We start from the raw sequence: 25,846 nt of genomic DNA, 5'->3' as shown, positions 1-25,846 counted from the left end.
TGTTTTTAACACTTCACATCATCACATCACAAAATACCTTCAAGTTTTGAGAATTTTAGAACTGGTAGGAATGCTACATATATGGTTCAACTCCACCATTTTACAGATAAGGAAACAGGCCTCAGAGAGAATAAGGTACTTAGAAAGGCTTCTAAGGCTGGTGTGACTAGGTTAAGATCCCCTGGCTTGGTCCAGCCTGTTCCATTATATCTTGCTAACTTTTATTTATTATAACAAATCTGACAGTTAACAATGGTGCGTTTTGTTTGTATAAACTAATGTATTTTTATGTAGTATAAGTTTTGTGGGGAGAGATAGTCTAGAACTGATGTCTCCAGGGATGGCTTTTGGGTAGCAATAAGGGGAAGATAAAATATCCAGTGACTGATGTTTTAATGACGTAAAAATGACTGAGCAAACTGGCATGTTCCACAGCCACCAGATACATGGTTTGACCTACAATGAGTATGTGCCACCTGGCTACAGCTGTGAGAAGACCATTCTGGTTGTGGATTGGCCTTGGGGTACATACTCAGGAGGAGTGAATAGACTAAGGAGGGCTGAGAAAGTAGAAGTTATCTACTATGATACCACTTCCCACACTCTGCCTAGAACTTTACCATTTCCTGAGCAAAAGCTCTAAAGGAGACCCTGAAACTAACCCATCCCTTGCAGAGATACCCTGCAATTACCATGAAACCAAAGGTTGGATGTAGCAAACAGATAGACCTCACTATGGTCTGGGTCCGCAATTTCAGGAGTCTAGAATTTGGCCCAGGCCCTAAACAGGTAGATTTGGGGTATTCCAAGACTTGATGTGTTGGAATGAAATGCTTGCCAAAGCAAATAATACCCAACAATTCACCTTGTTATACATGTCTGTTATGGAGTCTCAAGAATTTTCTGGAATACATCTGGATTCAGATACAGTCCTACTTGGCATTTAATAAACATATATTCACTAATTCCTTGAATCAAGTAATCAAAACAAAAAAGGAGAAAACAACTCAATAATATCTTTCCATTTGTAATTAAAAATCATTATTGTACCAAAGGCATTTTCAGAAAGTTGTACATCAGGTACTCACGTTTTCTATGAGGTCACAAATTACAGCATTATTGAAATAGTCAATGTGAGTCCATTCTATATCCTTTAAAAAAAAAATGAAAGAAAGCCATCATATATGTAGATTCTAGGTAGACCTATGTAGAATGACATCAATAACGCAGACCTTGCTCATCTTAATGTTATTTAAATACCTTTTGTTTTGTTACCTTTAAAGAATCAGTTCTATAAACATGGTTTTGGGTCCCCAAATGTTTATCTGAGTGAAGTGGTCCACCACTGACATTATCTAACCAAAATGAATGCCCTTGAACTGTTTCCAGGCTTGCTTTCCATTCCATTCTCCAATCTGTGTCAATTTCCCATGCACTTCATTGGCAAGGGGCCAAATATTTATACTAAGAATCCTTGGGTCAATATTGCTTTGTGTATACTTACAATGTTTATAAGGAAACAAGTCAGAATTAGAGCCCAAGTATCTGAGATCCTAGATTTTTTTTTTTTTGTTCTAGAATTTCAAACATGAGAAAAAATTAAATAGAGATACAATCTTATGAGTACTGAGTAACTTAAAAATCAAGGTTGGTCAGATATTTCAGAATATTAATCACATAACTAACAACTAACTACTTCAAGTGTGAAATGGCCCAAAGCTAGTCCACATAGTTGCGTGCATAGTTTTTTTTGTTGTTTTTTGTTGATTTGTTTTTAAAGGCATGGAAAGCTATGTCTTTTTAAACTATCAGGTCAGTATAGAAGTAAAGCCAGAACTTAAACGCAAGATGCAATCATTGCAATCATCAAATCCAAGTCCACTTTCACTTTGTATATTCAAGCTTCACAGGAATAAACATTTATTTTTCTTCCAAAGAGATGAAATTTAATTCATACATCCCACTACAGTTATTAGGAGAAGTGTCCTAGTCAAACTGTACAAACAACTTTAAGTTACAGATCAAAGCTCCACCATTTTCTTTATGATGGAAGACAGGAAGAGAATGGACCTGGCTTATAAAATGTTTATGCTACCAGAAGGTGCCAGACATTTAAAACATATTACTAAAGTGTAATGACTTCCCTGTAAAACAAAGACAAAATATTTATAATTTATCCTCAAAGCAAAAGAGTAGACGGTTTGCTTTAGGAGTTCACTGGAGGAAAACTACCACATTTAGAAAAATCAACATAGAGGGGAGGTCAGGGTCAGGGAAGGGGGCAAAATTCATGTCCACAAGGGATGTGAACACCAAAGGAGGCTGAAGAGGACAAATTATCAACTTTTATTGGACCTGAAGAAATAATAACGGAGAAGTTTTTCTGGTGATTTTTTTGATCTTGTGATTTTATCAGGAGAAGGCAATTCTGGTGAGGAAACTCCCTTCACCAATACAGATTGGCAGCTGATTCATAACTTAACATCATAAACAGCTGCATGGGACACTGGGCCACATAGTAAGCATACGTCAAAAGGTAGGATTTGAACCCAGATCTTCCTGGCTTTGAAACCACTATGCTACATTGCCCTCACAATAATAGTATTATTTAATAAGCATAAGACAAATAAATGGGAAAAAATGAGAAATAAAGTCCCAGGGACTCCAAAATTTCTTCAAATTAAGACATGTTCATACTTTGAAAATACCTGAATATTGAAAGGGGAGGGGAGGGACAGGGGAATCAAAGTATTCCTCATTTTCAACTAAAGCTGAAAGCACCTGACAGATGTTATCTATTAGTAATCTGAAATGAATATTTTTAGAAAATGAATTCCTTTTCTTCAGGAAATAAGCCAATAGAATCAAGTTCTCAGGACATTTTCCCAAATAATCCATTATTTCAGAGCTCTTCCTGTTGTAGCACAAAATAAATAAATTAACAATAGCTCACTTCATATAGTGCTTTCCTCACAACAATCCTCTAAGGCAGGTGGCAGTACAAGTATTAGTTTTAAACTGAAATTCAGAGAGTTTGGGAACTGAATGGCACAGCCAACAAGGAAAAGAGCCAGAATTCAAACTCAGGTCTTATGGTCCAAGTCCAGTAGTCTCAAATATAGTACAACTAAACAGAGTATAGCCAATATTAATAGTTTTAAATGCCCATATATTTATTAGTACTGGCAAAAGTAAAAAAAAAAATTTAAAAAGTATTTGGACATTACTTCTCGGATGTACTCTTCCTGCTCCTCTTTGAGGGTAAGTTCAATGAAGATCTGCTGCAGTTTTTCATTGCAATAGTTAATAATGAATTGTTCAAAACTGTTGTCCTGTAGGAGAAGAAAAAAAGCAAGAATGATTTTTTACAAAGCACAACTCAGTGTATTTATAGCGCCCACACTCTGACAGTTCAGCTGATGAGGAACAAGCTTTTTGGATTTAGCTGCAGTGGGGTAAAGGATAGCGACTTAGGCCTGGCAGGCACACAGTAAATGTTGGTTGAATACACTGAAAAAAAAGAAATGGCACGCACATGATGCCATTTGCAAGAATGTAGGTCAGCTTTTGGTCTCGCACCAGGGTGGAAGAAATATGAACCTTGGTTTTTTGTTGTTTTTTTTTCTACTTTAAAGGTCAGAAAAGAGAGTGGGGTTCCTAATTATGTGGCCTTAAGTTCTCACACCATAGGCATTTCTATGTCTTCTAATATGAAGGATATAAAACCAGCAGATGGGTGAACTGAAATCCTATCAGGCATCTTAAATGGGTCCAAAGTCTTCCTGTAGAGACAGCTACTACCACCTCCACTTAGGTAGCAGTATCACTTGCTTTTTGCCCTTTTTGCTAAGGGATGATTAGAACATATGTTGGTATGAAACTAAAGAAGGCAGGAGGTGTTCCTCCTCCTCAACCTAACTCATATATTGAGTTTATCTCCTCCAGCCCAGGTTTGTTGGCATTCATTTATTGATCTGCTCTCACTCTGTAACAATGGGAGTTCATCACAGAATTTCCATTCAGTTTCTTGATGACAGAAACTCTGGTTCCCTCATTGGAAGAAGACATCAAGGTAGGAACGTTAGAACACTATAGAAGCAACTGGGGAAGGAACCAGGGCAGATGCTGAAAGTAATTAGAATCTGGTGCCTGGGAGGAAGCACCTGACCTAATTTTTCTTCTAGAAGGCAGTCCAGGATTTCTGGTCACCAATGATGAGCTGGTGACAAAAAATATTCATCTCTAAGACACAAATGATATGAATATGACACTATGTAGTGTGATCCCATTTGGACTGTGTTAAGGAAGAAAAAAAAGAAAGGTAGAAAAATCCTAAATACTTCTGAATACTAACTGAAATAACTAATCAGGTGAAAGTTGTTTTTAATTTTTTAAATGGATACAATCACAGGTTTATAGGATCAAAGTACCTAGAGCAAGAAGGAATCCTGGAGATCCTCTAATATTAACACCTAATTTTAGAGATAAGGGGACTGAGGCTTAAGGACAAAGCTAATATCTGAACCCAGGTCTCTTGGCACCAAATCCATCAGTCTTTTCTACCATACCATACAAACTTTAAAATGTATTCTTCCTGATATTAATTTTTCCACAAAGTTTTAAAAGTGCTTCTAATTCCTGGGTGTTTAAAAGTTTTGTTCTGGACCAATTCAATTATGTGCCCAGAGAATTTATTACCATGAGCAGCCCTACCCTAATAACACTATTTACTTCTCTGATAAGAGAACATTTAGAGTTCTTATGTTGTAAAAAGGGTGGCCTTAAGATAAAAAAAGATCCCCTGAAAGGTTAATGGGAAGAACAGACATTTGGCTAATTTAGAAAATGTATTCACAGGATCTTATACAATGAGCCACAAAGTCCTTGACATTATTCAAGGAAGTCTCCATGAAGTAGCCATGAAGCTATTTACAATACTCTTATTATGTTGACAAGCTTTAAGTGAGGTGGGAGAGGCAATGAGTTTTCTTAGACATGAGAATATAACCTTCTCTGGTTGCTAAGCTACAAAACAAGGAATATGAAATATGCACACGCAGATTAGAAACAAGGAGCAAAGCTGCACAAATTACCCACAACAATTAAATAATTAAGGTAAAGGCAAATTAAATTTGCCCTTCAAACTCAAATGTATATAGACATATATATACACACTTATTCCTATTGGATTCAACGTGCCCTAATGGCCACGTGCTTAACTAAGGTTTATTTGCTGCAAAATTCACATGGCTGAAGAGATTAACATATAGCATGCAACAGAGCGGCACTGCAAACAGGTCATACTTACTGCATTCTGATGCAAAAAAAGACAAATTATATAAGATGCTGTCAGTTCTTAAGAATAAGGAACTTCAGAAACAAAACAGTGGTGGATAAGTTATTTACGCTGGCAAATACGCACATCTCAAACTTCATCTACATTACACAGAATACATGATTATGTGTCACAGATCAATCAACCATTTAAGACTGAGTCCTACATCCCACTCCGTGCTATTCACAAGGTCCTATGGTGACAGGTCTTTTCAATTTTTTTTTAATGGGTTTGACTAAAACAGTGTTGAGTGACTCTCTTGACACCCCAAAGCACACCCAGTACAGCAGGGTTAATGTTCTCATATTGTTAGGATAAATGAAATCTATGTGACACAGGCCCACAACACAGCCCACATCCACCTGCGGTAACAGCCTCAGGAAGAGGCAAACAGACACCACCAAAGATGAGACGCAATGAGATTCAGAAGCAAAGGTTTTCTTTTCCATCTCAAATAAAACAAATAGAAACTAAACAAAGAGGATTTTTTTTTTCTCCAGGGTACCTTCTAAGAAGAGAAATTATAACCAAGTGTATTCTTTGGATTTAAAAAACTGAGCATCTCAATGTGACACATAATTGACTATTATCCCCTTTTGGAATTACGGAGATACCCAGTGAGTTTTGTCTCTAACACACGCACGTTCACACAGACACACAGACACACACACACACACACACACCTACTACTACTACTACTACTACTACTACTACACCACTACCACTACCACTACCACTACTACTACTACAAATATATAATATGAGATTTATTAATCCAGTACATAACAATATTGATCTGAAAAATTCTGGTGAATTTTTATTCTAAATCACTATGCTTTTCAATGTCAAACAGAATTATACTGCAAAACGTAACCATGGTGTCTTCAGTTCCATATAGAACATGCCTATTTCCTCTCATTTGTACAACATGAATGTCAGGTAAAAAACCTCTTCCTTTTTAAGATACAACTTTCTGGAGTTTTAGAAAAGCTATGAGTTCCAATCAACTGGTCTAAATCAACTTTGTAAATAATAAAGACCCAGAAGAGGAAAGAACCGAGCTAATCATGAGCAGAGTACTTCTTTCTAGCCTGTCTCAAGGTCCAAAGCCTCCTAGAAGAGACTAGGATGACAGCTGGTTCCATTAATTTTTTTCCCCTCTTCTCCCTTTATTTCCACTTCAGTTGTACACCTGGAATTGCTAGTCACTTATGAATTTACCTCTCAAGGCTGAACAGAAAAAGGAAATTAATTCTTTAGGAGAAGCTGAGCCATACTTTAGTCATCTACCATCCATCCCACTAGATTTAGACTATTTTATGTTATGCACTAGAGCCCAGCTATACAGACTTAGCCTTGTGATACATGTGATGGAAAGGTGAGGTCCTTCTGGTACTTGAGTAGTTAAATTCCCTTAAAATAAAACCTAAGACAAACTATCTTTATTTACTTTTGCATTTTAAATGGTGTCATAGCAAAGTTTTAGTTTACCATATAGGATTATTCTTGACCTAACCACCAATAACCCTGTATGAGGCCAGTGACCACTGAGACTCCTGACTTAACTGTGGCTCAAAATTTTCCTATTCTGATGACTGCTGCCTGGGATGCCTTTTCCCTTCCAACCTTTCTTCTTAGTCCTCAGAACTATTGCTAATCCTTTGGACCAGACCAGTCCTAAAACCCCAGACATCTCTCCTGGGTCACACCAAGCCAAACTCTGACCCAGTGCCTGTGATGTTCATAATAGGGCAGAAAGGAGATTCATTTTTATTTCAGTCTTCTGTGCAAAGTCCCACTATTTAGCACCTACATGTTTATAACTTTGGGGGGACTAAATATCTACCATCAGTGGGTCCCTATTGCTTAGCTAATGAAATATGAATTCTCAGTCCAGATATTCAAGGCTCAGTACAATATGAGCTCAACTCACCTTTCCTGTGTTGTTTCATATTATTCTTCCTCTTAAAGTCCTTGAAATTCCAGTCGAAATTGACTTTACACTTCATCCCAACCTTTAAGGATCTTGCATTGTAATGGGAAGTATGTGATTGAAGGTATTTCTGATGTTCTAGGTTTATTTTTTTTAGAACGGGTGAACAGCAGTTTGGGGAGGGAATATCTCTGCATGTGCGTGCGTGTGCGTGTGTGTGTGAGATGTTCTATAGAAAACATGCAGCAATCTGCTTAAAACTTCTTTTGACATGTCAGGCAGACAGAGAGAATCATTTTGGCAGAGCTGGCCGTGGCAAAAAGTGAATGACCCGCATGGCAGTGAGAAGTGCCCACAGGCCATAAGTTGGTCTGAAACTAAACAACCACAGTTCTTTTCCAACTCAATCCATTTTGGAATAACTGGAAGACACGTGAAAGGGGTGGAATGTTGGGTCAGCCTTTAATTTTTTAAAATGCTTTTCAGCGGAAGAGACATGATTATCACCATCATTATAATTTAATGTCAAAAAGATGTAAGTAGATATAAATTGAGAGGCTGAACTAAAGCTAGCTTCAGAAAATCTGGAGCTGTGGAAATGATAACCAACAAAGCTCAATTCAAACCATTTAGGGAGAGAACTAAAGCATATCATACTTGAAGGTGATTTTGATAACAACATCTTATCAGTTTTGAATATTTTTGTTTTCAGTAGGAGTAAAATTTATAAAGGAAAAGTTAGCACTCTTTATAAGAAGAGACAAAAAATTAGTAACAGTAGGATTCTTTAAAATCCCCCACTAACGGAATGTAATCAACATCAATAATCATTCACAAATAAATTACAGACCAGATCAACATGACAAAGACCCTGAATTGGACAGACATGGAGATACAGCAATGAAAAAAGAGATGACATTTTTACATTTCACAGAAATCTGGGAAAACTGATAGAGAAATGCAAACAAACAAAATGTACTAAATATCTGGGGGTTAACCTACCCAGACAAAATAGACATAAAAATGACTGTTGACAGAAAGAGTGGGAAATACATAATTGCACATGGCTAATCAAGCCATTTTTTGTTAAAAATGTCAATAATTCTAAAGCCAATTTAAACATTTCATAATATTCCAAAGCAGCCATGGACTACTCAGAATTAGGCAGAATAATAAAATCTGCAAAATGGGAAAAGCTTCCCCTGTATTCTTTCATACATGTACTCTTTACAGTTGAGGAAACTGAGCTTAAGTATCCAAGGTCACACAACTAACGAGCCTCTGAGGGTGGATTTGAACTGAGGTCTTCCTGACTCCAGGCCCCAGTGCTCATTCTACCGCACCATGTCTAGCTGGTTTGAATGATGAGGGAGTGTGTTTTGGGGGAGTAGGAAGTCAGGCGTATATGTGAAAGTACAGGGGGAGGTTATTAAATGACAGGCTACAGTCTACAATATTTTATCCTTGTAGATAACATCTCTGGAGTGCTTAGGATCAAATGAGGTAATATCTGTAAAGCACTGAGCATAGCGCCGGGCACACAGTAGGTACTTAATAAATACTCCTTTCCCCTTCCCCTCCTGATTTTGAATTACTTCACTCAATTTTAGAAGTTTCCTAGTTTTTCACTGTGTGAAAAGCCCTGGGTGCTAGTAGGGGCTTCAGACAAAGATGGAACAGATTTTAAAAAATTCTCTACTTTTATTTCAAAGAAAAGATGAAAGAAACAAGCTAAATATGTCCTGGGACTTCCTGAAAGGAAATCAGACCACCCCCTCCCCCCCATTATTGAGCACTAGGATATCTGAAGGATTAATCTGAAGAGGCATAAAAAGGGCAAATCCCAGAACAATCAACTATAAAATCTTACATTTTTATTTTTCTCAAAGAAAAAGGAAAAGGCAAGCAGAGAAGTCAGGTCAAAGAAAGGCAATTAACTTCTACTGACTTTACAATCTTTAAAGAGCTTTACATAAACAATATGGCTTTCAGCCTTAGGTCATAGTTCTGATTCATCACACGTGTATGTATATGTGTATACACATACATACATATGTATGTACACACATATTTACACACAGAGCCTGTGGATGCTGGGAAAGGATATGTCTTTTGGTCTAAAATGGAAGGAATTCACACTGGCAGAGGACAGATTAGTGCGAAGGGGAAGTCTCTCCAGAGAAGTTATGAACAAAGCCTTTAGAAATGCAGTATAAGTAAACTAAGAGTTAGTCTTTGTAAAGACTCTCATATGCACACCCTGTTAGAATTCTGTTCCTCTTAAATTCACATATCTCTATGCTGCAAGGTTTTCTGGGCAGGGATTTTGCCTGAGGTAGTTTTGCAATAATAAAAGGAGAGTCATGTGCCTGGCTCCCCTCAGGTCCATTTACTAACAGTCAACATTTAGAAGCCTGAGAAAAGGGTGACATCATCAGCAGTTCTAAGATGGCAGCTTACGGTCCTCAAAACAGGGGCCCCAAGTGAAAAACCTTGTTTCTACATCTAATCAGAAGACTGGTTCCCAGGATTACATGGTTGGAATAAGAAGACACCATCCAGTCCCAGCCTTCCCCACCCCCTTTTAATAGATTAGGAAAGTGAGACCCAATAGAAGTTCAGTGACTTCGCCAAGGTCACTTGGGTAGTCATGCTGATGCAGTACCAGGAGCTAAACCCAGGTCCTCACACACTCCAAATGTGTTTCTTCCCCACACCAGGGTAATCAGGACAGAAATATCCCTGAAGCAGAGAAGGGGATGTCTCCAGGTAACTGGATGAGAATATCCCTGAAACATATCTAACACCAGCTGCTTCAATCAAGTAAACATATAACCTTCAAATAAGCAAGGTTATTTGGGCTCCTGAGTGGACCACCCACCTAATACAGGCAGATGAATTTAATCCTTAGTTTTCCAGACAAGTTTACCTGATCCTTCCAGTTGGCAACAACCTTCCTCCAAGACCTCACATAACATTTCTCTACTGGCTTTATCATGTAATAGTTATCTGTATGGATAGCCCTTTCCAGACTATAAGCATCTAAAAAACAGAGATTAAAACATGTATCTTCCCAAAAGTTATCACAATGCTTGGTAAACAGTAGGTATTTAATAAATGCTTATGTACTCAATGGCTGCCAGTTACACAGTACTACAATCCCCTAAAAAGATAAGTTGAGGGTCACCCAAAGCACAATGGGGGAAGCATGTGATGGGTATGATTACGTTGCAACACATTATAAGTAAGGAATTACATAAGTTATGTGAAGGATGTCATTAAAGAAATGTATGATGAGAAAAAGGGGGGGGAGAGTTTATATAACAAAAGGGATGATAATGAAAATAAAAAGAATAGTTAGCATTTATATAGCACTGTACAAATATCCTTTCATTTTATCCTCAGAACAACCCTAGGAGGGATGTGCCACAATTATCCTCATTTTACAGATAAGAAAACTGAGGTAGAGTGTAATAAATTTACCCACTAGTCACACAGCTAGTGTCTGAAGCAGGATCTGAACTCAAGTGTTCCTGATTCCAAGTCTACACGGCCTGGATGATTGCCTCTTTGTTCCTTGTTGTGTTTGTCCTTCATTGCCAAAGAAGACCATGCCATCAGAGAAATGATGACATGACTTGCACTTGACTTTGTTTTGAGTGAGGGAGGGAGGGTTGTGCAAGGTCACCAGCCTCACTTCTCTTCCAGGGCCATCTGGATCCAATGGCCAGATATTCATCAGGAAGACTGGAGATGACCCAGGATGCACGGGGAAGGAATGGCCACATCATGAGATTAACCACTAGGATACTATGCTATATATTTGTTGTACCACAAATGAATATATTGGTTTCTAGATATATGAGGCAGTCTCTTCTAAGTTTGAGTAGTTAAGTCTAAGAGCAAAGCTTAAACTTTTCTCATTCCATCATCCTCTAATTATAATAGAATTTGAAGCACTAATTCTGTCAAGAAGTTTGAGCCCCAGACTACTGCCCTGAAACAAATGAAATCTCTCCCTGAGAAAAAAAGGTATCTTCCCTTTTTCTGATTCCAAGTAGCAAAACGCACAGTTTTCTTCCTTACTCCTGGGTTCTTTCTCAAAGTCAAAGTTACCCCCAACAACGTAAATAACAAGGGTAGAGAGAGTTCAGTTGAAAGGAATGAAACTATCACATTTTCAGTTAAAAGAGTTCTCCTAAATCTCAATCACTCAGAAACATTCTTTCAGTGCCTATTTTGTGCCAGGTAGTCAGGGAGCTGAGAAGACAGCGATGGTTGAGTTAAAGCTCATATATTTCTCCCTACGTAGGTTTGTTTTTACTAGATGTAGACACAAAGTCAGTTTAACCAAAACTTAAACCAAAGACTATAATGCGTCCATTATGAAGCTGGGCATTGCAAGAAAATTCTCCCTAATTCCAATTAACTTTGGGCTAGTTTAGAATATAGGTTACAGAATTCAGAGTTGGAAGGGATTTTAGAAAGCATCTAAGAGATACTGTGCTGAGACAGCAAAGAAAATCTCTTCCAACTTCCTTGTTTCTCAAAACATCAGGAAGCACGTCCTTTTCTTTTAACTTGCTTCAAGTGAGATCTCTGCTCACCATCTGCCCTGTTATCAAAAATGCCAAAATTTAGAAAAGCTGTATGCCAGGCAGAGTAATTCTATCTCAGCTAACTATGAAACATAATACCTCTCTCATTCTTTCCGTTTAGTGGGAATGAGGTAAAGTCTTGCTAGAAAAGAGTCATGTACTGTATAAGGCTTTGCTGGGGGTAACTGATGCAGACAATCCAGCTGTAATTCTCTACTCATATAATGTGAATGATAGTAATTGTTTCTTGAATTCAATTGCTGGACTGTTCTTTGCAAAGCTTGTCTGATGGATGATAGATTTCTAACTTAAGGAGGGATTATTCTGAAGTGCTTTATCTTTGATATGCTATTTAGGGGCTGGCTGGTCAATGTTTAACAACTGGCTCACCATGTGAAAATATACGCAAGACACACTTCTAAGTTTAATCCACATGATGAACATTTTCTCCATTACTTTCTTAGGTCTAGACAATCAACAAAACAATAAATCAAGCCCTGGTCTGTATCATTTTCCGATTTATGAGGTAAAAATTTAACAACTGGCTGCTGATATAAGGTGAATCTAGCATACCCCAGGTGTTCCTCCAACCTTACAGGATCAAAAATTCCAGAGCTGGAAGAAACCATAAAGATCATTAAGCTCAACCTACTCACTTTACAAAAGAGGAGAGGGAGGTCTAGACGTAAACTGACTGACCCAGGACATGAGATGACAAGCAATGTTACAAAGAGGTCTGTGGTGGCTGGTCCTGAGCCAGAGTCACCACACACAGCATCACCAGGGGCAGGTTCCAGGTACCGGTTGAAGAGTGTGCTTTCTCACTCCTGGAGAATGACCTAAGATTAGGGGACAGCAGCTACACTTTCCAACTTATAATAAGGGCATGGACAATGAGGGGGAGAGAAGTAAGGGATTAATATTGGTTTTAACTCCTGATAGGTGAAAGAGTGTGAGTGTGTGTATGTGTGTGTATGTATGAGCACGTATGTTTGCAAGTGTGTAGCCTGATGTAAGGGTTGCAATAAACCATCTCATGGTAGATAGCTCTTAGAGGAGGATCCCTGCCATGGCCCAAGTCCATTTCATTTAACTAATCCTTTCAGAGAAGTATTAGGCAGAAGTGCCTTAACATTTTCAGACATTCCAGATTGTTCTAGGGTTCTAGAAATCAATACATACAGAATATCTACTCTTTGAAAGGTCTTTTTGCTGAACCCATGCAGGGCTTAAACAATTGTAGGAACTAACAAATCCATGGGGGAAAAAAAAGGTTATTTTCAAGTGACAAGAGATGTTGAGGGACATACAAAGACTTCCATCTACTTCATTTCTTTTTAAACAAGAGAGATAAGACTTTAATTAGCTACCCCATATCTGCAGGCGAATTATTAACATTTACTCACATAACACTGAATTCTTATTGAGTACTTATTATTGCATTATCAATGCTGAATTGAGTATGAACAAGTAAAGACAGGGTTATGCACTGTCATACTTTCCACGTAGGTTGGTCTATTCATCAGTGATGAATATTAATACACACAGTAGAAATTATTTCAGTCTTTATAGAACAACTCAGGTTACAGAATCATGTCTATAGCATCCAATAAACCCTACGACCGGATCTTAGAGATGACACAACCCATTTTTTTGTAGATGAAACAATGGCAGCTCAGAGACATTGGATGACTTTCCTTCCAGCACATAACTTGTTAACGGCAGGATCTGGACAAAAATCTACATCTACTTTTCAAGCTGGTGTTCTTTCCATTGGCCCATACTGCCTTCTTCTCCCATGAATTACAGAAATGAACACACACACTAGCATGCTATAAATATCTAGGTAGACGGCAGATACACGATCACAGTACAAAGTCTGAACCTGTGCTTTTAAAATTCACTTGCTATTCTAAGAATGAATTGTTTAAGAACAGCATTGCATTCAACATGGTGGTGCTCAACTTTACGAAAACCCTACACTAAATTTGCAGGAAGTTCATGGTGTACTCAGACCTGAGGTTAATGGATACTAAGGGATATTCTAAGTTCCCATTCAAATAATTTAATTCTCAGACAACTTACCTCGAAAATCTCAAAGCCGTAAATGTCCAAAACTCCCATAACCTTCTTTCTCACTTTTGTTTGTGCCTTAAGTAAGAAATAAGAGTTGTAATGTCAGCATGAAATAAATCATTACCATAAAAATAAGAAAACAAAAACGAGATCCAGTGGCAAATTAGATGAATTCATTACCCCACAGTTTCCTTTACAAAGAGTATAACAGTAAGGGACATGAGCTTAATTTGTTAAGTGTATGAAAAAGACAATAAATCAGCAGTGATTCTGCCAGAATTTTTATTAGTAGGTAAGTCAGTCCATGTGACATAAAAGTCTTTAATTTAATAAAACAGATTTATAGCATTTTGGAGCTAGAAGGGTCTCTGAGGTTCCTGGCTCCAAAAGAGAGAGAAATACAACAACACATCTGCATGTTCAATGAAAGGTTTTAAGATCGTGCACCGCATGTTACTATACATCAAAGACATTAAGCCTTCACCACAATTTAAGACTCATAAGATAAATTCCTCCTATGTGCCGTGGAGAGGAGACCTAGTGGCATTAAAAACATGCCTATTATAATAAAATGTAGAGCTTGTGCACATCTCTCTCTACCTGCTGTGCTCTAGGCAGCTGGCTGCCTCTCTTGCTTTTTCCTACTCTTGTCTCTGAATAAAACTCCCTCCCCTCCTTATTTTACTGAGAAAAGTACAAGAAACTCAATGATTTGCTAAAGGTCACATAGCTGCTTAGCAGCAGGAAGAGCCAGAATCCAAGTTTTCTAAAATCCATTCATTCTACTGCTTTTTTTTACAAACTGCTCATTTCTACTGAGATATTTTAATGTAATGGTTAATAACAGCTACTTTAAAATGTTTTGATGCTGAAATACAAAAATAAAAACCAAAGGAGGACCTGAGCATTTTGGCTATTTACTGGTATATAACAAGTGATTAATAAATGCTTTCATTTATATGCCAATCAAGTCTCTTTTAAACTGATCTCTACAAAAATCATTTTTTTAAATGCTACTGATCACTTAAGAAAATGTTAGGTTTCATTTACCTAAATTGTAATTAATAATTTTTAACCCATTGGTACCTTAAAGTTTCCACTGTTATAACAACAGATTTTTCTATGTTCAAATACATTTCTTACCTTGATGCTTTCATTGATTCGATTCACCAGCCAGGAGAACAACCTGCTATAAAGGTTCTTAGCCAGGGCATCTCGGGCATAATAAGCCTATTAAAAATACACATATACAATTATTACAATCACTCCTTTCATAGGCATTATAAGAAAGCATGTTTAAAACGAGGCAGAAGAAATCTGGTCCCTTTAAAAAGATTTTTATTTCCTTTCAGATGCATGAAGAGATCCTTAGTGAGGGAATTAGCAATAGCTCAGGCAAACACAGTATTATGGGCCTCATCTTTAGAACACAATTCAGATTTAACAGGAAGATAGGAGGCAGGACGGCCAAGCAACAACCACCAGGTCCTGCATCCTAGAACTGTGGTTAGGCTAATGCCAGGAAAAACTAGAACCTGTTTGTCTTTCAGTGCTCATTATGGTAAGCAGAAAGGAGCTAACCAGGTATCTAATATCTGTATTTAACTAGGTACTAAACAGATGCTAAAACACCCCAGCAGTAACACGTAACAAACAGGATCTGTTAGAACAGCAAGATCTTTCAGAACAGAACTTGGAAAAAAGGGCAGGAGCTGATGTACACGTGTGTAAGGAGGGGGATAATCAGAATTTCTATCAGTAACAAGATACAATATTTGTCCTTGGAAGTTTTTATTCCTATAACATGTTCTGGGGGTACATGTACTTCAGAGTTATTAAGTAGGAAATAAACTTGACTAATGTAGGTTACTCAAATTTTTAAAGATTATTTTATTTCATAAAAAACACAAGTAAACATATGGAGGATTTCCCTGTTTTTCTCAGTGATCAATGCCTAAAATAACTCTGATTGCTATGTGACTCTACTATAAGAGGCTAATAATTATTCTCCCTTCCCTGACTAAACCTAGTCAAATGCCATTTCACAGTAGCAGCAGCAGCAGCAGTAATGGTGGTGGTGGTGGCAGTGGCGATGGTGGCAGCGATGGCAGCAGCAACAGCAAAACTTTATTTAACATCTTAAGGTTAGAAAAGCATTTTCCATATATTATCTCATTTGATTCTCACAAGAACCCTGTGCTATAATTATTCGTATTTCACAAATGAGGAAACTGACTCTGGGAGAGATTAAGTGACTTGCCCAGTTGCCACAGCTGGTAAATATTTGAGGAAAGATTTAAACTCAGGTCTTCTTGACTACAAGTCTTACATTCTAACCACAAAGCTACCCCGCTATCTCTTCTGCCTCCACAGTGTCTCTCCTGAGTGACCCCTCTCTCCACACCTAAGACAATTGCCCTAGTTCCAGCCCTCATTACCTCTACCCTGGACCAGCCTCCTTATTGGTTTCTCTCTCTCCAATTTCTCCTTTGTAATCCACTCAAATAATATCCCTAAAGTGTGACCATGTCATCCTCTGCTCAAGAAATTTCAATGTTTCTCTTTTGCCTCTAGAAAGGGCTCCATGGATAGATTTCAGAAAATCCACATATCTACACAGGAATACACATACACACACACACACACACATACACACACCTTTCCAGCAATTATTTTAAAACACAATTCTGAGAAGAGGCCTGCAGGCTTCACCAGACTGACAAAGGGGTCCATGACATGAAAAAAAGACTGCTTTAGAATAAAGTGTAAAGACTTCTACATTTGGCTTTAAAACTTCACTCACAATCTTCATTCTATCTTTCTAGCCTCATGGTGCATTTACTTTCCTTCATGTAATTTACATTCTAGTCAAGCCAGTCTGCATGATATTCTCCATAGAAGCCATTTCAAATGCCCTCCCTGTGACTCCTCCAAGCCTCCTCACCAAGCCTGCTTCAGAGAACTTCTTTCAAAGCTCAGCTGAATCAATAGCTCCCGTCAGAAACTCACCTTGATCCCCCTCCAATTCTCCAATCACCAGTGCCTACTTTAAATTGATTTTGTATACAGTTTGATTTTATTTGTCTGTGCTTATGTCCTTTTCCCCGGATAGAATTATGCCCCTGAAGGCAGGAGTTTCAGCTTTTTTCCACTTTGTATTCCAAGTACCTACCACAGTGGCTAGAACACAGTAGGCACTTAATAAATTCTTGTTGAATGAATGAACTGTTTAATAGCAGCTACAACAAGAGAAGGTAGACTGCCTGGACCTGACCTTAACCTAGGTCACATCTCTAGATCCTAAAACCCTTTTAAATGTTGAAATAATAACAGTGCCTAATATTTATATATGTTACTATGTAATTCACTATATATTAATCACATACAAAAAACCTTTCCGGCCTATAAAAAAGGTAGCAGATGCATACAAGGTCTAATATATAATTGTTGGACAAAGCTTTCTTCAGGGGATCAGACTCTATACACGGACAACAAAATCAAAAGAAAATAGGAAGAGATAAAAACTGTCTAACTGCAGTGGAGAAAGAAAAAAAATGAATAAGCAATAAGTAAGCAAAACAAACACATAGACACATATACCCACTACAAATGTTTTTAAAAAATATCAACTATATTTTTCTTTCCTAAACTTTTTTTAGGAACTGACCACAGATTCCTATAACAGTTTCCTACTTTATTTGAAGACTATCTCCTAAATTCATAAGAGTCTTGGTTTGATTTTTTTGTTAATAGAAGCCTTTGCTACTGTTCATAGTTTTGATGCTAAGATTAGAAAGGCAGGTGGTCCAATGGTTAGTGTTGGACTTGGAGTCGGAAGACTTGAATTCAAATCCTTCCCCAGACACTGCCTAGCTGTATGACAACCCCAGGCAAGTCACAGACTTTCTCAGTCTTAGTTTCTGTAACACCTGTATCACAGACAGGTTTGTTGTGAAACTCAAATGAGAAAACGTACAGCACTGTGCAAAGCTTAAAGCATTGTACGCACTATTACTGTTATGGCTATCATTACTAAGTTTCAAAGGTCAATAATAGACAAAGGAAAATCAGGCCTATTTTATAGGTACTCACTTTCCTTTTTCTCTATAGTGTAAAGTTTTATAAGTCCCCTAAAATATACAGGCATTTTGGTTTTCTGCAAAAGAAACCTATCCTCTGCAGCTGAGAAAATCTAGACAGCAGGTCAATCAACTGATCAATAAACATATATTAAGTGTCTAAGATAAGGAAAGAAAGCAGCCTATGTAAAACATACTGGAACTCTTTTACGAGGTTAGAAGAATTCTGTCATCTGTCATATGTACCAAATGAATGACCTATTGTTGGCAAAATGATATTCCAATGGGGGAACCAGGAAGTCCTCATTGTACCACTGATGTCAATATTTCCTGGTTGACACTCCAGACTTTATTCAAGTCAGTCACCTCTCCAGCCTTCACATGCTTTCCTTGAATAACATCAGGAAAATGGAGCTAATAACTGCCCTGCCTATTGTTGTGAGGGTCTGCTGTGAGATTAGAGGCAAAAGTGCTTTTTAAAACATCAAGCCTGATTATTCAATCAAGATCAAATAGAATGGGCCTCGTAGGACACAGCAATCAGAATCAGAACTGGGTCTTTAGAGAAGAAAGTTCAGTCATGCTAAGACGTAAGGCTATAGAATCTGAGACCTAAGGTGATAGATGTTGGGGACACGAGTGTATAAGAGGAACAGAAAGAACTACATAAAATATTTGGGGAGATATATGCAGGAAAGCTTTCAACTTATTTGGGTCTCCTATTCCTATTTCATGTACAAATGTGAGAGTGAGTGAGTGAGTGAGTGAGTGTGTGTGTGTGTGTGTGTGTGTGTGTGTATGTGAGTGTGTGTGTGTGTGGCAGAGAGAGGGAGAGAATACGTACAATAAATGTTTCCCATGGTGAAGTCATCGCTTTCCTTAAATTAGCATTAGGCAGGAGGATTTTACCATCACTTTTTGGGTTAAACAGAGGATATTCGATGCCCTTGACTGGCAGAGAGGTTACAGACTTGGAATGTAAGAGTATGGCAGGAACGTGTTAAATGGAGGGAAAGGAGGAAGTCTTAGAAAGGGAAAGTCCACTTATCTGCTGAGGTCTGGAATGTCAACCAGAATATATTGAGTAGAAGGGTCCTTATTGGGAAATGGTGGGAAACTATCTTGGAGAGCCTCAAGATTCCAGCCTTGAGAGTTGGTCAGAGAAAGTTGGACTATTGCTCAATATCATACAGTGTTTGAAATTCTAATTCCATATGAGTCACCATATCAAAGAAAAGATCTGAATACTTCGGGGCGTGAAAGCAATGGAGCATTAAAAATGATAGTAGTTTGGAAGAATGTAAGCTATGAGGAAAAGTTAATAAATTCAACTCCTTACTCATTCATGGTGGTGGTGGAATGAGGGGGAGGGGTAGAGAGAGAAAAATCCTCCATTTGACATGAAAGGATTGGTAGAAACTTATCTTTTTTTAACATTCATTACACATTTAAAAAAAAAATCACTATAACTGATTTTTTCAAATAAAGTGAGAAACGCTATAAACAATATATATATGTGTGCTTTGGGAAGAATGTTGCTCTGGCTGAATATTGAGCTACCTTCTCACTCTAAGCCTATGATTCTATCAACTATTTCATAGCAGAAATAAGAAGGGGAAATGTCCTTTCCCTTCAAGTTCTAATTTCATGATCCTATAAGAAAAAGGTGCCTACAAGTTGAATTCACCTAGTATGAAACAGAGTAAAAGCTACAATTAAAAAAATAACCTCTTCTAAAATGAGAAATAGCCAACCTTTTTTTTAAATGGAAAATATATTGTTGACGTTTCCTGGGGGTTATAAGTCAAGACTCTTCTCTAATTCTTATAAAGTACAAAAATCAGCATGTATTTTTTTTTTTGGCCTAAAAAGGAGTATTTATGTTTGTAAGGAATACAGAATCTTATGAAGCTTATGACCTGAATCTACCTTTACTATAGGTATATAATAGGAAAGTATGCAGAAGACTGATCAACGGAGGCAAAGCCCACCCTGCACTCCACTACTCTGAAGAAGATGGGATTAAAGCATATATACACGTATAGGGACTAAGCAAAGGCGGCATGTAGTAAAGGAGAGATAGGAAACTCTGGGCCTAACTCTGCTCTAGGGGCTGACTACTGAGAAGTCCAGCAAGAAACAGAACCTGAATCTTCAGTTTCCTGGTAACAAGGACACCTACCCTCCCAATTGTGAACACAATGAAGATCCCATGACATCACGCATGGGAATGCACTTTGAAACACAAAAAGTGTTCCGCAAGCACAGAATGGCATTATCATTTTTAGTACTACCATCATTAGAAAGAAAGGGGAAAAAAATCACTTAAATATTCAGTTAGCAGTGTGAAAAAGAATAGCTCAGCCGCACATAAAGTAAACGTTCACTTTAACATCCTTTTTTGTAAGAGAGAACGAAAGTCATGCTTACAGTTTTTGGTCTGATTAAGCTAGAAAAAAAATGAAATGCAAAACTGATTTAAATAAGATTTTGTTTAAATAAACACAAAATAAGACTGACACTAAATATAAAGGTTATGGAGACTGTTATATTGGACTGTCTTTGCCGCTGGACATGTGTCCACCATGAAAATTTAAGTCAAAAAGGCAGTGAAACCATTGTCTTTACTCAAGACAACAAGGAATTCAGTTGGGTTTTGAGATTTTACCTGAGCCACATTTAGTGTTGTCGAAACTTTCTCCTGTTTGGCTTCAACCGTTCGGAAGCTGAATGCTCTTTCTAGGACTGACTGATCGATGCCAGTCAACTCACAAATTTCCTTCAGCTCTGTGGAGAAAAAAAAGAAACAAAACTAAACCAACAAAAATTCAGAATGTGACTCTGTGTATTTCAAAACACACTCTAAGAATTCATTCTAAGAATTTTAACTGTTATTTCCCAATTGATAAATGGTCAAAGGATATGCACAGGCAGTTTTCAGAGGAAGAAATTAAAGATATCTATAGTCATATGAAAAAATGCTCTAAATCACTATTGATTAGAGAGAGGCAAATCAAAACAACTCTGACATACCACATCACACCTATCAGATTGGCTAACATGACAAAACAGGAAGATGATAAATGTTGAAGAAGATGTGGGAGAGTTGGAACACTAATTCACTGCTGGTGGAGCTTTGAGCTGCTCTAACCATTCTGGACAGCAATTTGGAACTATGCCCAAAGGGCTACAAAAATGCGCATACCCTTTGACCCAGCAATACTGCTTCTAGGACTGTATCCTCAAGAGATCATAAAAATGGGAAAGGGTCCCACATGTACAAACATATTTATAGCAGCTCTCTTTGTGGTGGCCAAAAACGGGAAATCAAGGGGATGCCCATCAATAGGAGAATGACTGAATAAATTGTGGTATATGAATGTAATGGAATACTATTGTGCTATAAGAAATGATGAACAGGAAGACTTCAGAGAGGCCTGGAAGGACTTATATGATCTGATGCTGAGTGAAAGGAGCAGAACTAGGAGAACTTTGTACACAGTAACAACCACAGTGTGTGAGGATTTTTTCTGGTAGACGTAGAACCTCTCTGCAATGCAAGGACAAAAAATTCCCAATGGTCTTTTAAGGCAAAATGCCTTCCACATCCGGAGAAAGAACTATGGAATTCGATCGCAGAATGTAACAGATCATTTTCTTCTGTATTACGTTTTGGTTTGTTTTATGATTTCTCCCAATCATTTTAATTCTTCTACGCAACATGACTATAGTGAAAATGTATTTAATAGGAATGTAAGTGTAGAACCTATATAAAATTGTATGCCGCCTTGGGGAGGAAGGGGAGAAGTAGGGAGGAAGGAGTAGGAGGGAGGGGAAAAAAAAATCTAAGTTATGTGTTAGTGACTGTAGAACACGGAAAATAAATTTTAAAAAAATCCTGCTTCAGATCCTAGAAAAGTCATTTAAAAAAAAAAAAAGAATTTTAATTGCTTTCTCCAACATCTTCTACTACCAATTTATTCCAACTGACTTTTTCCCAAGCATTCAAAAGCTCAGAATTTACTTTGGATTACATTTAGGTGTAGCCTAAATACCAGGTGAAGTACCATTTAGATGGAGCTACCAAAAATATAGGTAAATTTCATGTTTGAGACTTAAAACTGGGCAGAAGTTCAAAGCAAACTCGTCACACAAATGTTCACCAACTTACCGTTTTTATCTTTGATTTTGCTTTCATCTAAGCCATTCACTCGAGATTCAGGCTTGAACTCAATGTTCCCCAGTTTTAACACTGCTGCTATTACTTCCAAGACAGACTGGGCTTCATGATCCATAAAGCCCACGATCTGCATGGCATTCTGGGAAAATAAACCATGTGATTTTTGTTAGCTAAGGAAAATTGTTTTTACAAGTCATTTCAGAAAAGAAATACACACCAGGGGCAAAAGCAATGGAAAAATATGAACTGTCCAAACTTCTCTATTCCTGATGAGGGTACCATCATCCTCCCAATCACTCACAACATAGGTACCATCCTCCACTGCACACTCTTACCCACCCCACTCCCATATCTAATCTGTTGCCAAGTCATTTCTACCTTCATAAAATTTCTCTCAGACTGGAAATGAATTACTCAATTTACTGTGAAAACACATGGAACTAAAGCATAGTAGAAACAGGGCTGGACTTTTGAGTCCAACAACCTTTGGGTTGAATTTCTGCCCCAGACACTTAAGTAGTTCAGCTAACCTCTCTGCCGTAACTTCCTCAATAGAATGAGGGGGTTGGATTCTGTGGCCTTAAAGGTCCCTTCCAACTCTAAATTGATAACTGAGTCTACAATTCAAAGCTCAATAATTCCCAAAGACCACAACTCTGGGGAAATTTAAGAAGGAAATATCTGACTCCTTTATTATAGTGATAATGCTACTAAAATGCCATCCTTATGGCATGGAATTAATTTGAGCTAATAAAGCTAGAGAGAGGGGAAGCATGGCAGTGGATAGAGGGAAAGACTTGAAATCAAGAAGTCCTGAGTTTGAGTCAAGCTTCTGAAAAATTCTGTATGAGTGACTGTAGCAAGTTCCTTAACTTTTCAGTTCCTCAGGCAGCTCTTTAAAACTGTAATTTATGGAGGAATTTCTAACTTGCCTAGGGGAACAGGAATTTCACCTGTTCCATCACCATTAGTGATAAAATCATTAATCTAGACAAAAATAAGTTATTTTTTTTAAAGTTGAAGCATTCTTATAACAAGCTTACCACCTACAAGTTTATATCTTAACGAAATAATCTGGGTTTTTTATAGACATAACCAGTCAGTTTCAGAGATGTAGGGTTGGGTTATCTATCATTATAGATAGGATTACTTACCCTAACTGTTCTGAAATTTGCTGCATCGTCTACTCCATTAACCTTGGCAGAGTCCAGGCTCAAGTAGTTATATCTGCTGAAATCCCTCTCCAGTCTGAGTTTTTCTAATGGGTCATAAACACAAACATACAGGGTCATCATCAAAAGGTACTTGGGTTCAACTCACTTCCATGATGCCTCCCTCATTCATTCTAACACCTCTTCCACCTTACAGTAATTCAATGGTGACAAAGTGAGCCCCATTGAGATGCTCCAGGTCTCTCCTGCTCATGAAAATTCAAAGGAAAGAAAGTGGGTGGAAATCTTGGATACTTTCAAGATGATTGCTAACTGTGGCAGCTTCACTAAGACAACAAATACTTACGAAGCAGATCTTCTGAGGCTCCAGACAGGAGCTGATAGAAAATATGGAAGTTCCTTTCACCTCTTGGCTGCTTAACAACACGGGACTTTTCTAAGAGATCTGAAGAAAAAAAGAGGCAAATGATAGAACATCAGTCACCTTTCTCTCAAATTCTGCATGTATTTCTTTGGTCCTTCTACTTTCTATTTTGTCTCACTCAGACTCCATAACCAAAGATAGTGATAGCCAGGATTGGTTTCCATATTCAGCTGTGATGTGCCAGACAGACTTCTACATAGGACCAGGTCTAAACAAGAATTCACAATCACAAACATAAGGTTCTATCTCAACCTTTGATAAAGGGGAAATCTGTAGAGACCAGAGAACCTCAAGGGAGAAACAGAATTAGTATGTTTTTGGTTGTCTGTCATTTAGACACGACAGGAGCAATGAGCCGTGAGAGCAATAGAACTTTAGGGGAAAGGTTTTTTAGAGATCTCCAGTGACAACCACACCTACCACGAAAAAAGTCATCTTCTGTACCACATGTGTCACAGGCTGGCAACTCCTAGCATGAAGAGCTGCATCTTCAGACTTGTTCCTTTCTTTGGTAGTATGAATGACTTCAAGTTAGAGTAGGTACCAGCAAGACTTGGAGACTCACTAAATCATAACCCCCGGCAATGCAGCATAATTATGTGCTGCAACTGCAACACAGAGACCAGTCTCACCATCAGCAATTAGTAATCAGCTGGCCATTTTGGAACAAAGACTGAATTTCAGCTAAGAGAGGGTTAAAAAGTGAGACGTGCCAAAAGCAAGGATTCTCTGCAAACAACAGCTGTGGCCACAAATTAAAGAAGGGTATTCACATGGGCTCAGGGCTGCTGGTCTAATCTATCTATTCGGCTGCCTTTTCAATAATGACAGGGGATTGTGTGTGTTGTGTGTGTGTGTAACACACTAAATATACAGCCTCAATTCACTGAATACAAAAGACCCCTTACGTCTGTTGAGTGTTACATCTAAACCACATTTTAACCACAATAATACACATCTGTTACTGCACATCAGATGAGGATGGTTACTCAACAAATACTGCTCCTTTGAAGTTTAGAATACCTTTTTCCTCCAGATGTTTGTTGCTACCATAACCTTCAGAATGCTCTCTCACTTCACTCAGTGATTTCAGAACTCAGCTTAGTTTCTTCTCTCCCTTCTATCCTGTCATCATCCTTGATAATGATAATAATGTTCAAACTGATGACCCTTCCAACATCCCTTAGATTGTCAGCTCCTTAGCCTGCACAGCAGCGATGCCTTCCATTTCTATTCTTTTGACATCTACTAGGATTATCCTACCCTCAACTAAGCTCACTATCCAGGAAGCGACTCAATCTCCAAAATCTTGATTTTTTAGTGTTTTTTTGTCTTATGACAACCTGCAGTTTTTACACTCTCATACACCTAAACTTGCTCTTTGTTCTCAGTGTACCTTCCTGGATCTCCCTCTCATCTGTCTTTGACAGTTTTGAACCTACAGTGAGAGATTTCAAAGATTGTTCCTCCCTTGAATCCATAGCCTCCCAAGGATTTAATGATTCCTACCCTAATAATAGCAACCTTAGATCACCTCCTTTATCTACTTTCTTCCCTGCTACTCCAGTGCTACAGGATGTCCCTGAGCAATGCTGACAGGGTCCATTCTAAGGGCATTACTAACTCCCCATCATATCCCCCCAGCAGCTGCTCTAAACCTCAAGATGCCCAACCCCAACATCTGCTCTCCTCCCTCTTAAGAGATGACCCTAACTTCTACTGCAGTGTGTAATCAGGGAGATTCATCCTAGTGTGTTCATCTTTTTACCTCTATACCTCAAGATTTCTGTTTTCTATCCTATTTTCATATATGAGAGGATAAAGTGAGTATCCTCACCTAACCCCTTTCACCCCCTCCCCATGTTTCCTAGGACCTAACAATAATACCCCGCATTTATACAGCATTTTAAGGTTTGCAAAGCACTTTACATATATAATCTCATCTGAATCTCATAACAACTCTGTGAAGTAAGCAGTATTATACAAATTTTACAGGTGAGGACACTGAGTCTGGGAGAGATTAAGTGACTTACACAGAATCACAAAGTT

General features: G+C 38.0%; 1 protein-coding gene across 4 annotated transcripts in view; it reads right to left on the bottom strand.

Annotated features, from left to right (window-relative positions):
* MYO1B (myosin IB) overlaps positions 1-25,846 on the bottom strand; it is a 210,525-nt gene that overhangs the window by 39,107 nt on the left and 145,572 nt on the right. For all 4 annotated transcript variants that reach the window (XM_072612699.1, XM_072612702.1, XM_072612703.1 and 1 more), the window contains exons 8-15: positions 23,720-23,818; positions 23,356-23,459; positions 22,193-22,340; positions 20,690-20,808; positions 15,086-15,172; positions 13,952-14,017; positions 3,228-3,332; positions 1,089-1,151 (exon numbers count right to left, since the gene is read on the bottom strand). In XM_072612699.1, coding sequence (XP_072468800.1) covers positions 1,089-1,151; positions 3,228-3,332; positions 13,952-14,017; positions 15,086-15,172; positions 20,690-20,808; positions 22,193-22,340; positions 23,356-23,459; positions 23,720-23,818 — 791 coding nt within the window. The remainder of the gene's footprint in view (positions 1-1,088; positions 1,152-3,227; positions 3,333-13,951; positions 14,018-15,085; positions 15,173-20,689; positions 20,809-22,192; positions 22,341-23,355; positions 23,460-23,719; positions 23,819-25,846) is intronic.

The sequence above is a fragment of the Notamacropus eugenii genome, chromosome 5, assembly GCF_028372415.1.
Source record: "Notamacropus eugenii isolate mMacEug1 chromosome 5, mMacEug1.pri_v2, whole genome shotgun sequence".
NCBI lineage: Eukaryota > Metazoa > Chordata > Mammalia > Diprotodontia > Macropodidae > Notamacropus > Notamacropus eugenii.
Note: the sequence above shows the minus strand (reverse complement) of the source record. Positions and strands in the feature narration are given on the sequence as shown.